The 14,512-nt window shown below is 42.5% G+C and overlaps 1 protein-coding gene across 2 annotated transcripts in view; it reads left to right on the top strand.

The window, feature by feature from the left end:
- Positions 1 to 14,512, top strand: part of CCAR1 (cell division cycle and apoptosis regulator 1) — a 93,118-nt gene that overhangs the window by 17,115 nt on the left and 61,491 nt on the right. For both annotated transcript variants that reach the window (XM_056530322.1, XM_056530321.1), the window contains exons 2-3: positions 6,059 to 6,173; positions 13,596 to 13,774. In XM_056530322.1, coding sequence (XP_056386297.1) covers positions 6,098 to 6,173; positions 13,596 to 13,774 — 255 coding nt within the window. In that variant the 5' untranslated portion in view covers positions 6,059 to 6,097. The remainder of the gene's footprint in view (positions 1 to 6,058; positions 6,174 to 13,595; positions 13,775 to 14,512) is intronic.

The following is a 14,512-nucleotide window of genomic DNA, read 5'->3' as shown; positions in this document are numbered from 1 at the left end:
CTGGGAGTTGTTGTTTTGCAACAGCTGGAGGCTCCGTTTTGGAAACAGTGCCATACCAAATATTTTTCATTTTTATCGGGGGGGGGGGGGGGGGGGAGAGGTGGTAACTGTGTAGGGGTATATGTAGTGTTTTACTTCTTATTTTGTGTAGTGTAGTGTTTTTAGGGTACATTCACACGGGTGGGGGTTCACGATGAGTTACCCGCTAGGAGTTTGAGATGCGGTGGAAAATTTGCTGCATCTTGCAAGCTGGAGTCATACTACTACAACTTCCAACATGCCCTTTGGCTGTCCATGCATGCTGGGGGGTTGTAGTTATGCAACAGCTGGAGGCACACAGGTTGCAAAACACGGAGTTTGTTAACTCAGTGTTTCACAACCCGTGTGCCTCCAACTGTTGCAAAACTACAACTCCCAGCATGCACGGTCTGTCAGTGCATGCTGGGAGTTATAGTTTTGCAACAGCTGGGGCACACGGGTTGGGAAACACTTAATTAGGAAACAGACAATGTTTCCCAACCAGTGTGCCTTCAGTTGTTGCAAAACTACAACTCCCAGCATGCCCAAACAGCCGAAGGGCATGCTGGGAGTTGTAGTTTTGCAACAACTGGAGGAGAACAGTTTGGAGACCACAGTGTGGTGGTGTCCAAACTGTGTCCCTCCAGATGTTGCAAAACTACAACTCCCAGCATGCCTGGACAGCCAAAGGGTATGCTGGAAGTTGTAGTAGTATGCCTCCAGCTGTTGCATAACTACAGTATGCCCTTCTGCTGCCACTGCATGCTGGGAGTTGTAGTTTTGAAACTCCTAGAAGCAGCAGTGAAGATCACTTTACAGCGATCTTCACTGCTGCCTTTTGATGCCGACGCTGCCTCCTCCACTTGCCTGCTGACGATCCCCGGTCCCCACTGCCTGCGCCGATCCTGCGGTATGTCCCCACCGCAGCTCTCATCTTCCCCTGCTCTGCCCGGACTTCTAAGGGGGGGGGGCAGAGTGGGGGAAATTAACTTTAACCCCCCCCCCCCCCCCCAGTCAGCTGAGACAGTGTAATTGGTCCACAAGGACCAATCCCTGTGATCGCTGACCAGGACCATCCACAGATGGTCCCGGGGGGGCTTTCAGAAGTTGTCTCCCGCTGGTAAAAGTGGGATTCCTGCCTTTTAACCCGTGCGATGCCACGCATTGCTGGGTTAACTGAATGACTTATATAAACGTCATGATGTCAAACTACCAGCATAACATGACGTTTATATAAGTCATGCTGCGGGAAGGGGTTAAAAAAAATCTTAATCCTTCCAGTGCTTATCAGCTGCTGTAAACTACAGAGGAAGTTATTTTCTCTTTGGATTATCTTTCTGCCTGACCACAGCTCTCTGCTAACACCCCTGTCCATTTTAGGAACTGTCCAGAGTGGGAGCAAATTCCCATACCAAACCTCTCCTGCTCTGGACAATTCCTGATACTGACTGAGGTGTCAGGAGTGAGCTCTGTGGTCAGACAGAAAGTAAATTCAAAAAGTGAAGAACTACCTGTGGAGCATACAGTGGCTGATAAGTACTAGAAGGAGCGGAGCTGATCGAGACTATCGCAACAAAATTGCGATGTCCCAATCAGCTTACCGGACGACAGCTGCCTCACCTGCCTCTCCGTCGTCCGATTGGCGATCTATTGCTCCATCCAGGAGCAGCAGAGCGCCGGTTACACTGATCAGTGCTTTGCAATGGCAGAGCACTGATCAATGAATGCAATCAGAAGATTGCATGTTTTAGCCCCCTATGGGGGCTACAAAAAAAAGTGTAACTTTTTTTTTTTTTATAAGTTATAAGTTAATTTACCCCTTCCCTATTAAAAGTTTAAATCACCCCCCTTTTCCCATTTTTTAAATAAAATAATGTAATAAAGAATAAAAATAATCATATGTGGTACCGCCGGGTGCGTAAATGTCCGTACTATTAAAATATTAGGTTAGCAAAACCACACTGTCGATGGCGTACACGTAAAAAAAAAAATATCAAAGTCCAAAATTTAGCATTTTTGGTCACTTCATATACCATAAAAATATTAATAAAAAGCAATCAAAAAGTCCCATCAAAAAAACATGGTACCTATAAAAAAAACTACAGATGACGGGGCAAAAAATTTGCCCTCATACCACCCCGTACACGGAAAAATAAAGTTATAGGGGTCATAAGATGCCAATTTTAAACATACTAATTTTGGTGCATGTAGTTTATAATTTTAAGTATTAAAATAAAACCTACATAAATTGGGTATCCTTGTAACCGTATAGACCTACAGAATAAAGATAAAAAAGTGTCATTTTTACCAAATAGCACTGCGCAGAATCGGGAGCCCACAAAAGTTACAAAATGGTGTTTTTTTTTATTTTTATTTCACCTCACAAATAATTTTTTTTTGTTTCGCCGCAGGTTATATTCTAAAATAAGTGATGTCATTGCAAAGTACAATTGGTGACGCAAAAAACAAGCCCTTATTTGGGTCTGTAGGTGCAAAATTGAAATCATTATGATTTTTAGAAGGGAAGGAGGAAAAAGCGAAAATGCAAAAATGAAAATTTGCTGAGTCCCTAAGGGGTTAAAGAACAAATTCTCCAGCGGTGTACCCCTTTAATGTTTTGCCAGGATGTGCAACTGTGCCCATTTAAGGACACCATTCAAAGTCCAGTAAGTGAGGGTGGGCTAGACTGTGCTCTGTCTGATAGGACAGGAGAGAGCCCAGAGGAGCCCTCTCGGACAGGAGAGAGCCCAGAGGAGCCCTCTCGGACAGGAGAGAGCCCAGAGGAGCCCTCTCGGACAGGAGAGAGCCCAGAGGAGCCCTCTCGGACAGGAGAGAGCCCAGAGGAGCCCTCTCGGACAGGAGAGAGCCCAGAGGAGCCCTCTCGGACAGGAGAGAGCCCAGAGGAGCCCTCTCGGACAGGAGAGAGCCCAGAGGAGCCCTCTCGGACAGGAGAGATCACAGAGGAGTGCTAGCCCACCCTCATTTACTGGACTTTGTCCATGCCTTTGCTTTAGCTTGGACAAAGCCATGATTTCTATATAAATGAGGGGTCTCTGACTAAGATACCTACCTTCAGTTCGTTGTGTTGTCCCACTGAAGATCAGCTTCTATATTTCCTGAATTGCGCATCGGAGGCGGCCCCGCCGGGTGAATTTGAATATTCATGCTCAAGCGCTCACGTGACTAGTGACCATGCATATTCAAATTCACCCGGCGGGCCTGCCTCCAGCACGCAATTCAGCAAAGATAGAAGCTGATCTTCAGAGGGACCGGGCGCCGGACTGAAGGTAGGTATCTTAGTCAGAGACCCTGCATTGGTCACCTGTTCACCCACACTATAACCCAGTGTATTGGGTTTAGTGTGGGTGAACAGAATGACTGACTGTTTTCCTTTTAAGGGGTTGAAAACCAAATTTTATATGGGACATTTCTTGATGCATCTTCACTATATTTATATCTTAGGATAGCTTTTATTTGAATGTATCTGTCATTTATGTAATGCTCACACTTTGTGTGTTTCGATCAATATGAATAAATAGTATTAGGCCCATGGATTAAAGAGGTTCTCCACCATAAGGTGATTTTTGTATGTACCTGGCAGGCAGTAATGGACATGCTTAGGAAGGATCTGCATTTGTCTTGGGGATAAATGGCTATGTTGTGAAATTACCATAATACTGTGGCTAGCTGTGTGTGAGCTGGTATTTCCTGTTTGATTTTTTTTTTTTTTACTACAAATCGCATAATTCCATTCTCCTCCCTCTTGCACATCAGCCACCTCACTCATTGAAATATAAATGAGCTGCATCCATTCAAAAGACCTGTGGTTTTCAATCAGGATGCCTACAGCTGTTGCATTAGTTGCAGATTGATCCCTCCACCCATTGAAGCAGACAGGCTCCCTGTCATCAGCTGACGAGTGAGTCAGGTCTCGGCCGCATTGCAAGCTGGGAAAAATCTGAGACAACAGTCATTGTGTATGCTGGCAAAAATAAATATTGGGGTGAAAATCACAAAAGAATTGTGAGAAAACCGTCACACAGAGGTACAGACACTATATTATGAACTACACTAACTTCACAGCCCCCGTAGCATAGTCAAATAAAAAAAAAAAATCCTGGAATACCCCTTTAAGTTGTAGAGACAACAGGAATGTTAAAGACAATGTGAGGGTTAGAAATCAATCATTTTCTGTGTTGAACCTGGACTTATGTAAGGTTTTCTAGTGCTTTGTTTCCTACCTCACTCCAGAAGCTAAAGAGAGCTCAATTATGTCTCCTATTTGTGTGTATGTAAATGATATTGCGGGTGGGGTCTGATCTGATCACATATGTTCTGTGTATAGCGGAATACGTGAGCTACATACGTAATCAGGGCAGTGTTTTATGCTGGGACTAAACGGACAGGTTTTCCATGTAGTGTATCACCTCCTATGGAAGAGGTGTGGACGGGGGACTGTAAATAAAATCATAAATGATATGACTGGGCACAACTTGTGTACCTCCATAGTGTTGGTTGCTGAGCAGTTAGCTGTATGACATACAAAATGATGGTGCACATTGTGACAGAACATCTGGGTTTATAGAGTATGATCCATGTAAGTCATATGATCTGGTGTCTTATATGTCATGTTATTATTGCTGTGCTATGAGGAAACGTTTTTGTTTTGCTTTCCTCTTTTCTTGCAAGATTCCACCCTGACATCAGTGCATTTTGTTCTTGGTCTCTGCTAAATAAACATTTCAGGGTTTTTTTCTTTGCCCGTATCATGCACACTCACTATTACTAGCCCTACAGTGCCATTTGTTTCATTCCAGCACAGCTGCATCTATGAATTTCATTACTGTAACTCGGTCATGTTATCACCAGTCTGACCCCCCAAAAAATCACAGTGCTTAAAGTGTACCTTAAGTGTAAAAAATAAATAAGTGCTCCAGGCTTACTTTTTAACTGGTTCTCATCCTGTCCCTTGTATTCCCTTGTTTATGTTGCACACACTGCATGCCATTTACCTAGTAGGAGGGGGCATTCCCTTGCTTACCCCCCGATATAATGTGGAATTTTCCACCTTTACCCCTGTGAGCTTATACTTGGCTACTGTGCGCACTGCTTCTCTTTGACGTTCCCCCGACTCGCACAGCAGGCTGATTGACAAACCAAGAACTTGCACAGAGCCCTGCTTGTCTCGCCCTTTCTGTATTTTGTCTGGGTACAAAGACACAGGCAATGGCTGCACCCCCCCCCCCCCTCCAGCAAACTGCTGGGGCCCCGTTCAGGAGATCGCGGGGGTTCCTGCACTCAGGACCCTCCCCGCCCCAAGATCTATAACCTATCTCCTATCCTTTGGATAGGGGGTATGTTATTTTTCACTACAGAACTCCTTTAAAGGAGTAGTCTCATGGCCCAAAATGTATCCATATGAGCAGGATAGGGGATAAGGTTTAGATCGCGGGGGGGTCTGAGCTCTGGGGCCCCCAGCGATCTCCTGTATGGAACCCCAACTCTCCCCTGGAGCGGTGCATCACAACACCCACCCCTCCATATCTCTCTATGGGAGAGCCATTTGGCTATCTTCTGCTCTCCCATAGAGAAATATAGAGGGGGCGTGACAGCTCCTGCTTCAGGCGGGGGTCATAATGCTCTGCTCCATACAGGAGATCATGGGGGGTCCCCAGTGCTCGGACTTCCCGTGATCTAAAACTTATCCCCTATCCTGTGGGTAGAGGATAAGTTTTTATCCATGAGACTACTTCTCAGAGATCTCAGTTGTGATGGGCTGTGCGCCTGTCAGTGGGGCAATGATCTGGACAAATTCACACAGTTTTCACTTCAGGTCATTAACCCACAACTGGTCCGGGATTTACACCTGTCTTAGGCTGCTGTGAACCAGGTCTCGCAGTGAAAGTTTCCATTCGCTGACAGCAGGCAGAGTTCTTGGAATTGACATACAGTAGGATATAGTAGAAAGTTGCAGCACTCTTCCAGAACCCCCTTTTATTAGCATTGACTCATAGCTGTTCCATGTGTGTTTTTCTTGCAGGTTACAAGCCTAATCCTGGTGTGAAGTTGTCCATTCACCATGGCTCAGTTTGGAGGACAGAAGACCCCTCCGCCATGGGCCACTCAATTCACAGCAACCGCAGTATCTCAGCCAGGTAACCCTTTGGGATCATGCACTTGTGAACCTTTTTTATTTGGCACTGAAATACATAGGCCAAGCACATAGTCTGTAATATCTAAATTTATAGCAGATTTGATGTGATCCAGATGTCCTGCATGGATTAAAATATACTGTTTGACTGCACCCACTAGTAACCATTATGGGGGCTGAACTAATATGGTTTAGAATGCAGACTGTAAAAAGACTAAAGTGGTGTCACCGGAAAGCTCCGAACTGATTCATAGTAATCTCATTTCATTAGGTATTGATTTTAAGCCTGGGCTGCACAGACACTTTCTGTAGTACTACTGATGTCTTGTAGGATAAAATATAAAAAGAGAGACAGACTGGGGAAAAAAGTACTCTCTGCTCTTCCAGTAGTGTCCAATTGCCACCAATCTTATCTCTTACTGGTCCCCATGTCAGCCCAAAGGAAATGCCCGCTCTGCCAGTCAATGGCTGAGGTACGTCAACCAGTTATTGGCTGATTTGGAATTTCCTGTGTCAAACTCAAATACTACTGTCCACATTATGAAGGGCAGTGTTTTCCAACCAGGGTGCCTCCAGCTGTTGCAAAACTACAACTCCGAGCATGTCCGGACAGCCGTAGGCTGTCCGGGCGTGCTGGGAGTTGTAGTTTTGCAACAGCTGGAGGCACCCTAGTTGGGAAACCCTTATGTAGGGGAATGCAGCAGTACCAGCCCCCTTATTTTTTATTTTATTTAACCCCCTGGTAAGTAAGGCTTTTGGATGTGGAAATGAATCGTATCCTAAACAAGCATGTAACGCTTTCCATTAGAGAAACATTTTTGTAATCTTCATCTAGTGTAGACACATCCCTCCTTATAGGCTAAAAATACCCGGGTAATTATGTGTCGTTGGCACACTGGGACGAATTCCCTGCACTGCTAATTTATAGGAACATTGTGATATGTAAGGAACTGCTATAAAAAGATCTATATGCAGAGGATGGAGGTACTGGATGGGACTTGTATAATGACTGTATGCTTGTGAAATAGCATTTATAAAATGTGCAATAGAGATGTCAGAAAAAACCCTAATGTGGCTCTTTAGATACAGTGCCAGAACTGAATGGCCATGTTTAACCATGACAAGCATGTAGAGGTACAGTATGGGCCTGTGATCTGTGGCCTCGTGCATGGACATAAATTCTCTGCCACATTAACCCTTCTATATTTTTTCAATATAGTAGTACAATCTTTTCAATAGTCTTCCCTATAATCCCTCACCACTTACTGACCCAGTATGTGATCTTAGGGTTATCACATAGGGTTATGGCCTGTAGTTCAGCTAGCACTAGGAGTAAGAGTAAGGCTAGGTTCAGACTACAGAATTTCCGCCTACAATTTCGCTTTAAAATTGCAGGCGGAAATTCCGCTTGCTAAATGTATAGTGTAGTGAATGGTTTTCCGTTCACAAATTCACACTTCGGAATTTGTGAAGCGGAATTTGTGAACGGAAAATCCGCTTGGAAATTTCCGCCTGAAGAAAGGCGTTGCTCTTTCTTCAGGCGGAAATCCGCGCGGAAAACATTGCAGTCTATTGGAGACTGCAGTGTCCGCGCGGTCCTAGCGCCGACTGATTCAGTCAGCACTGGCCGCACTCGGAATCTCCGAGCGGAAATTGATGGTAGTCACATTGATGGTAGTCTAGTGTAAATGTCACATGGATAACATAGAGCTTTCATGGAATATTTGGTGGACGTACCATGTGATGTGATGTGCAACATTAGGAAAAAACATACATTTAATGAAAATGAATTAAAATAACATAAAGAGCTGTCTCCGTGATAACCCTGTGAGATTTTTTTCATTGTTAAATTAGAACGAAGCTTGGCTCCTCCGTGATGAGAGCGAGGTTTGAATAATCTGACGTGGATAGTTAGAAAATGCCCGCCTATCCATTCACAAAAAGAGCGACCAATAGCATTCCGGGCCAGGAATGACGTCACGTGCTGGAGTACAGGAGAGTTCTTGCGCATATATACACATATGTGGTCACGTGGTACTTAGGGGTGACCAATCAGTAGACTTGTGGAGCGAATGTACAGCCATTCGAAAGTGTTCTTTCTTCATATTATAGAAGAAACCCATCGGGCGGTAAATATGAAACCGAAGTTTTCTTGAGCGATGCGGTTTGGACCAATCAGAGGATTGCATTCTGTTGTCTATGGTTGGCTATTGCTCGTTCGCTGGTAGCCAATCAGGGATGTGTCAATAAATTTGATACTCGTTACCTCTGGACTCCTTGTGAATTTCACCTGAATGAGCAGCGCCACCACAAGGTTTTTTTTCTTGCCTAAACACTCTCTATCCTGTGGATAGGGGATAAGTTGTCAAACGTTGGAAAACCCCCTTTAAGTGTAGTAGGAACACAACCCTCTGTTCTCTCCAGAGCTCCAGATGAATTGTTCTTACACTGGCTGATATAGTATAAGAAACTGTGTCTATGTGAGTATAGGACTAGGTTTTTACAGGTTGGCAGAAGTTTTTATTCACTTACAGCACATTTTGGCACTGGTGAAGGAATTGAAGCACAGCGCTTATTGGAGCGTTGCAGAATGCTCCCCTAGACACTGTATTAACATTACTTACATAAACCTGGAACATTTTGTAAGTAAACCTAAACATTGTCCTTGCAATAGTTGTCAGTGTTTGATATCCAGAGAGGATCTGAAGGTTTGAGAAGCACAAGCAAATGTGTATTAATAAAAATATTCCTATCAGTCAGCACTTATCTCCTGACCTCAGACATGTCTCGCTGACTGGATATGTGAGTGATGACTGGTGAGCGTGAACAGGTTTGGTGACAGCCGCGTTCTCTAGTCTGGTGTCACAGAGCTGTACTTGGTGACATGAGAACGTTATATCTGCTGATGCTACATATATCGATCTATGGAACTTTGTGCAGAGACTCTGTAGGTTCTTTACTGTGCACATTCTGACACTTCCTGGTATTGTGCAGCCTTGGTTGTTACTTTGACATATGACACTGAGTAGTGGTAGAATAATCTTTATTCACACGTACAGTATTCTGCGCAGATTTGATGTGCAGGATTTTCTACTGCAGATTTCAATGTAAACTGACTGAACACAGCTTAAAATCCTGCGTATCAAATCTGCGCAGGATACTGTACGTGTGACTTGACCCTGAAGAGATATATGTACAGGACAGTAAATATGATCTTCTTGTGGAAAGAAGAGATGCAGTGTTCTGCCAGATGCATTCCGAAACCTATCCTACTCTTCTTGGCCTAGCTTGATGCCAGCTGTGTTTTAACATACAAGTAAGGCTCTGTTACACCTAATTTATTAATCGCATATAATATTTTCCAATCCTGTTAAATACAAAAAAAAGCATAAAGAACGTGATATGTGCACAGGTATGAAAGCACAACTGTGGATGTTATCCAGCTTTTCTAGACAGTATGTATGTGTGTGTGTGTGTGTGTGTGTGTGTGTGTGTGTATGTAAATATATATATATATATATATATATATATATATATATATATATATATATATATATATATATATATAATAATTTTTTTTTTTTTTTATATTAAAAAACATCAATGTGTCTGTATTTTCCAGCATCACTTCCAAACCGCTAAAGATATTAACATGAAACTTGATGCACATGTTACTTATATGTCACCAACAAACATAGGATAGGTGATTTAACCCTTATCCACCCCCATTTGCGAGAGATATGATTAGATATGAGGACAGGATATTGGGGCAAGATGTGGGGGCGGGATGTGAGGTTGGGGTATGCGGACAAGTACTTCCTCCTATGTTGCTTTTCCTTCCCCACAAGGATTAGGTAGGAAAAAAGGGGCAATGCTGGATACTCAGCTAGTCTAGTAATAACTTGAATGGGATATGGGGTCGGGATATGGGATCGGGATATGAGGTTGAGATGTGAGGTCGGGCTATGAGGATGAAATATGAGGTCGGGATATGGGGATGGGATATGAGGACAAGTACTTCCTCCCGTGTTGCTTTTCCTCTCCCACAAGGATTAGGTAGGAAAAACCGGGCAACGCCGGGTACTCAGCTAGTCTAGTAATGAATTGTATAAAATGTTTAACATCTATAACATCTTGATAGAACAAGGACTACTGGATTATAATCTTAACATTGAAGGGTTTTCCCCATCTCATAAGGTTATGGTATATTGTTAGGATATATCTTCACTTTGAGACAGTAATGGTCACATCATTGCCTCCCTTACTGATTTAACCCTGCACATATGGAGGGAACTGCACCGTGGCTCCATTCAAGTGAGTGGAAATAGCTGCATTTCCCTGCACAACGCTACAACATTGTCATGATCAGCTGGGGTCCTGAGGACGGACCTCCCCGATCATCACTATTGGCATCAGATAGAAAAAACTCAATTACATGCTACAGGTAAATGTGACATATTGGCTGCTCATTTTTCACACTAAATTTGAGTGGAATTACACAATTTACACCAGCAGCAAGGTAGGTGAATTTGGCAAAATGTTATCCACACAATGCGGAAAGATCTGCTCTAAATCTATGAGGAAATTGACCTATGGTTTAAGTTTTTAAACCCTCAGCAAGTCCGTTTTGGGTCGGATGTGCTGTGGATTTATGGTGGAACTTCCCTATGGAAGTCTAGATTTTCAATTTTTAAAATAAGATTTCATAAAAAAGAGAGCAAATTCTTTAAAAAAACACATAATAAATATAATGGCCGACATTTATCATGGTCTTAAGACTTTTTTTTTGTGTCTAGAAAAGGTGCAAAAAAGGCGCAAGCAGGGTTTAGTTGCGCCTTTTTTTGGTTTACACATTTCTTCTGATTTTGAGTTGCAATCCACTGATTTTGGCAATACACGTGATATGGACAGATTTTATGAACTGCACCTTTTTATGAAAAAGCGCAAAGCCACTGAAAAGTCTCTAAAACTAAACCAGCCCAGACTTAGCTTTTTGGTGTATGTGAAGAGGAGAAATTTCAGAAAATGTGACCTGCACAAAATAATAAATTTGGTGCTCCTACACATTACCAGCACACAAAAAATAGTGTCGAAAAATGCTTCACTTACACCTATATGATAAATGCCGGACAATGGGGCATTGTTCAAGTGGGCACCAATTTTTCTAATAGTTACCAATGATATTTGCACAAAGTGTAAGACCGTACATCCAAAAATGTATAAACCTTTATTTAAATAAAAAATGCAAAGAATGGACCCTTAGTTCTGACATACGATATAATAATTTTCAATATGAAAAGTTGTGTTTTTATTTTAAATATAAGTCTCTGTGACAACACTGCATTAGAATCTGTCAGTATTGGAGCCAGTGGCTATGGGCCTGTATTTTAAGTTTATTATATTTTGGAATATCAAGACATTTTACACAGTTTAATGTACATTAAAATGCTTCATTTATTTTCCTATGATAGTGCTTTGTTAATGTGCAGTAGAATTGTTAATCTGTGAAGTGCCCTGGATGCCGCCTCTCTGTGACCCGGCTCTATAAATAACTATAGGAGCCGTCTGTTATAGCTCAGCATAGCGGACGCCCCAATTCCCACATGACATTGTAGTCATCTAAACAAATGATGGGTGTCAGCACCACTCTAAAGCCGAACACAGCACTGACACAAAGGCCTGACAAGAGAGCAGATGGCTGCCCGGGCACAGCAATGCAGGCAGCCGTGTGTGCGGGCCTCAAGATTCTCAGTCTGACTCACTGGTTATAATGTGCCTTTGGGCATATGAATGTAGTTCTGGTCAATAAACTCTGTTAATAATGGAAGACCTACACATTTCATGCAAACATAATGGCTTAGTCCCCTGGCCCTTAGGGATCCTCTATTTGCATGGAGTTAACCCTTGGTTTTACCTTAGGCTGGTGTCATAAGGCAATAATCCTCTAGTGCAGTGCCACCCCCTACAACTTCCATCGTGTCCTGAAAGCCAAACGCTGTGCAGGGGGAGATTTATTAAAACCTGTGTAGAGGAAAAGTGGAGCAGTTGTCAATAGCAACCAATCAATTTGCTATTGATTTATTTTTAAATGAAGAAAGCAGTCTCGTTGCTATGGGCAACTGCTCCACATTTCCTCAACAGAGGTTTTGATAAATCTCTTCCTGTATCTGTCTGTTTTCTCATGATTTAAAAAAAGGACCTGTGGCCAACCCTCCAACCCTGTGGCTTTCAATAAATAGCTAAGGGTACCCTGATCACACTCCTATTTACAGTTTCTTGATACGTCCCCACCCCGTTCCTGAGATATATGGGATTATAATTTGTCTGACGATTTAGGAAATCGGTCAGATGGGCGTAAAATTTCAGTAATGGGAGTGACTCAGTGATCACCTCTAGATGGAAATTCCACCAGAGATCCCGCTAGTGATGAAAGGACCGCGCGGACTGCATCGCAGTCCTCATAAACGGCAATGCATTTGTGAGCGGATCTTTTGGAGCATGTCCTCAGGAATGCATTGTCATCTATTGGGACAGAAAAGGCAGTCTGTGTGGTCCTTACTCCACCCGCAGGATCTCAGGCGAGAATTCCGTCCGGAGGTTCCACAGTGTGAACCCGGCCTTATACAGTCAGGGGGTGTAAATGTTGTACATTGAGGGATGTGTATGCCTAATAAACACCACCTAACTGTATTAGCCCATCTGTCACCTGTCACTTTTTTAATTTTTTCCCCTCTTTTTGTATGCTTTATTAATCCATTAACTACGGTACATTAAAGTTAAAATACGGCATTACAAATTACATATTTAATTTTCACCCTTTTATACCCTCGCCCCCCAAAAAAAAAACTCCTCTTCTTAACCAATAATCCTGTTTTTTCATATCTTAAGCAATCTGATCCTCCTTAAATTCTGTACTCCCGTCTTATCATTCCTAACCATTCATGTTTATTTGGGGGATTTGGAGCAATCCTTTTTTTTAACAATCAAATATCTAGCACAGAATAATAGTTTGTGTAATTTAATGTTCTTATCCGTCTTTAATTTAATCTCCGGATCATCTCCCAGTATTCAAACTAAAGGAGAGGGGGCAATATTAACTTCTTGCTGTTTCTCAATTTCTGTATACACTTCGGACCAAAATTTGTAAATTTTAACACAACCCCACATCGTGTGTAAGAACCCTGTCACTTTTATTATTAAAATCAAGTTTGCACCCATCTGACTTATTCCTTGAACTGTCAGACAAGCTATAAACCCACAAATATTGGGAATATGAAAGCCTATAAAAAAAAAAAAAAAACTGTAAAAAGGTGTAAAAGAAGCGATCTGATTGGTTGTTATGGGCCACTCAGCAACTTTTTCTCTGGACAAGTTTTGATAAATCTCCCCCTTATTGTGCATTGTACTTACATGGTGTTTTCTTCAGCTCCACTAGGAGTCCAGCAGCCATCATTACTTGGGACGTCCCCCACAATCTACACTCAGCAATCTGCCCTTGCCGCTGCCGGCCTCAGTACCCCCTCTCCAGCAAACTACCAGCTCACTCAGACCGCAGCATTACAGCAGCAAGCAGCAGCCGCAGCTGCTGCAGCGGCACTTCAGCAGGTAAATGCTTATTCTGTGTAATTTTATGTAATTTATTTGGTTGAACTCGGTGGAATGTCTATGACACAGTTTCCAGGTTACTTTATTAAAATGGGTGGGGTCTTGATTAAATAAAATATTATACAACTTTTAAGCTAGCAAATTTGCAGTAGGTAAGTATATGTACTAATCCCAGAGCAGAAGATGTATCACTGTATACTTATGTAGAATAACATCTTATGTGAACCGTGATGGCTACAATGTTAGCAATCACTCATCAGCTATGTTTACAGGCGGATTCTTCCTTAAAAATAATCAGAGGTGCCAGATTAGCCTCATTCTTTAGGGCACAGATTAGCCCCATTCAGTAGGGTAACCCGTTCATGCTATCCAAAATGTGTTCCAAGTGGAAAACACTTTCCTTAACACAGATTTCATATTTTGGCTGTAGTCAATGTAGCTTCAGAATACATATGGCATTCTGGGAACTAAAATATAGCTTCTGGCTTCTACTTGGTTCAAAAGACAACTAAAGGAGATATATGCAGTCATTTAGGCTTTAAACATGTTTCTCTGAAATACCCTCCTAAGGTACATTTAGAAGTGATAAAAAAGTGCTGGATAGGCCATTGATTTTCATGGGGTCTGTTGGGTTTCTAGCTGGTGACTGTAATTTTACTTGATGTTAGCTGGGCAAGAAAAGTGTTAAATTATTTTCTTTTGTCCAGTTTATTGACCAGATTCTGCCACCGAAGCCCC

Source organism: Hyla sarda, chromosome 7 (genome assembly GCF_029499605.1).
Source record: "Hyla sarda isolate aHylSar1 chromosome 7, aHylSar1.hap1, whole genome shotgun sequence".
Classification (NCBI taxonomy): Eukaryota; Metazoa; Chordata; class Amphibia; order Anura; family Hylidae; genus Hyla; species Hyla sarda.
This window is presented reverse-complemented; position numbering and strand designations above follow the sequence as displayed.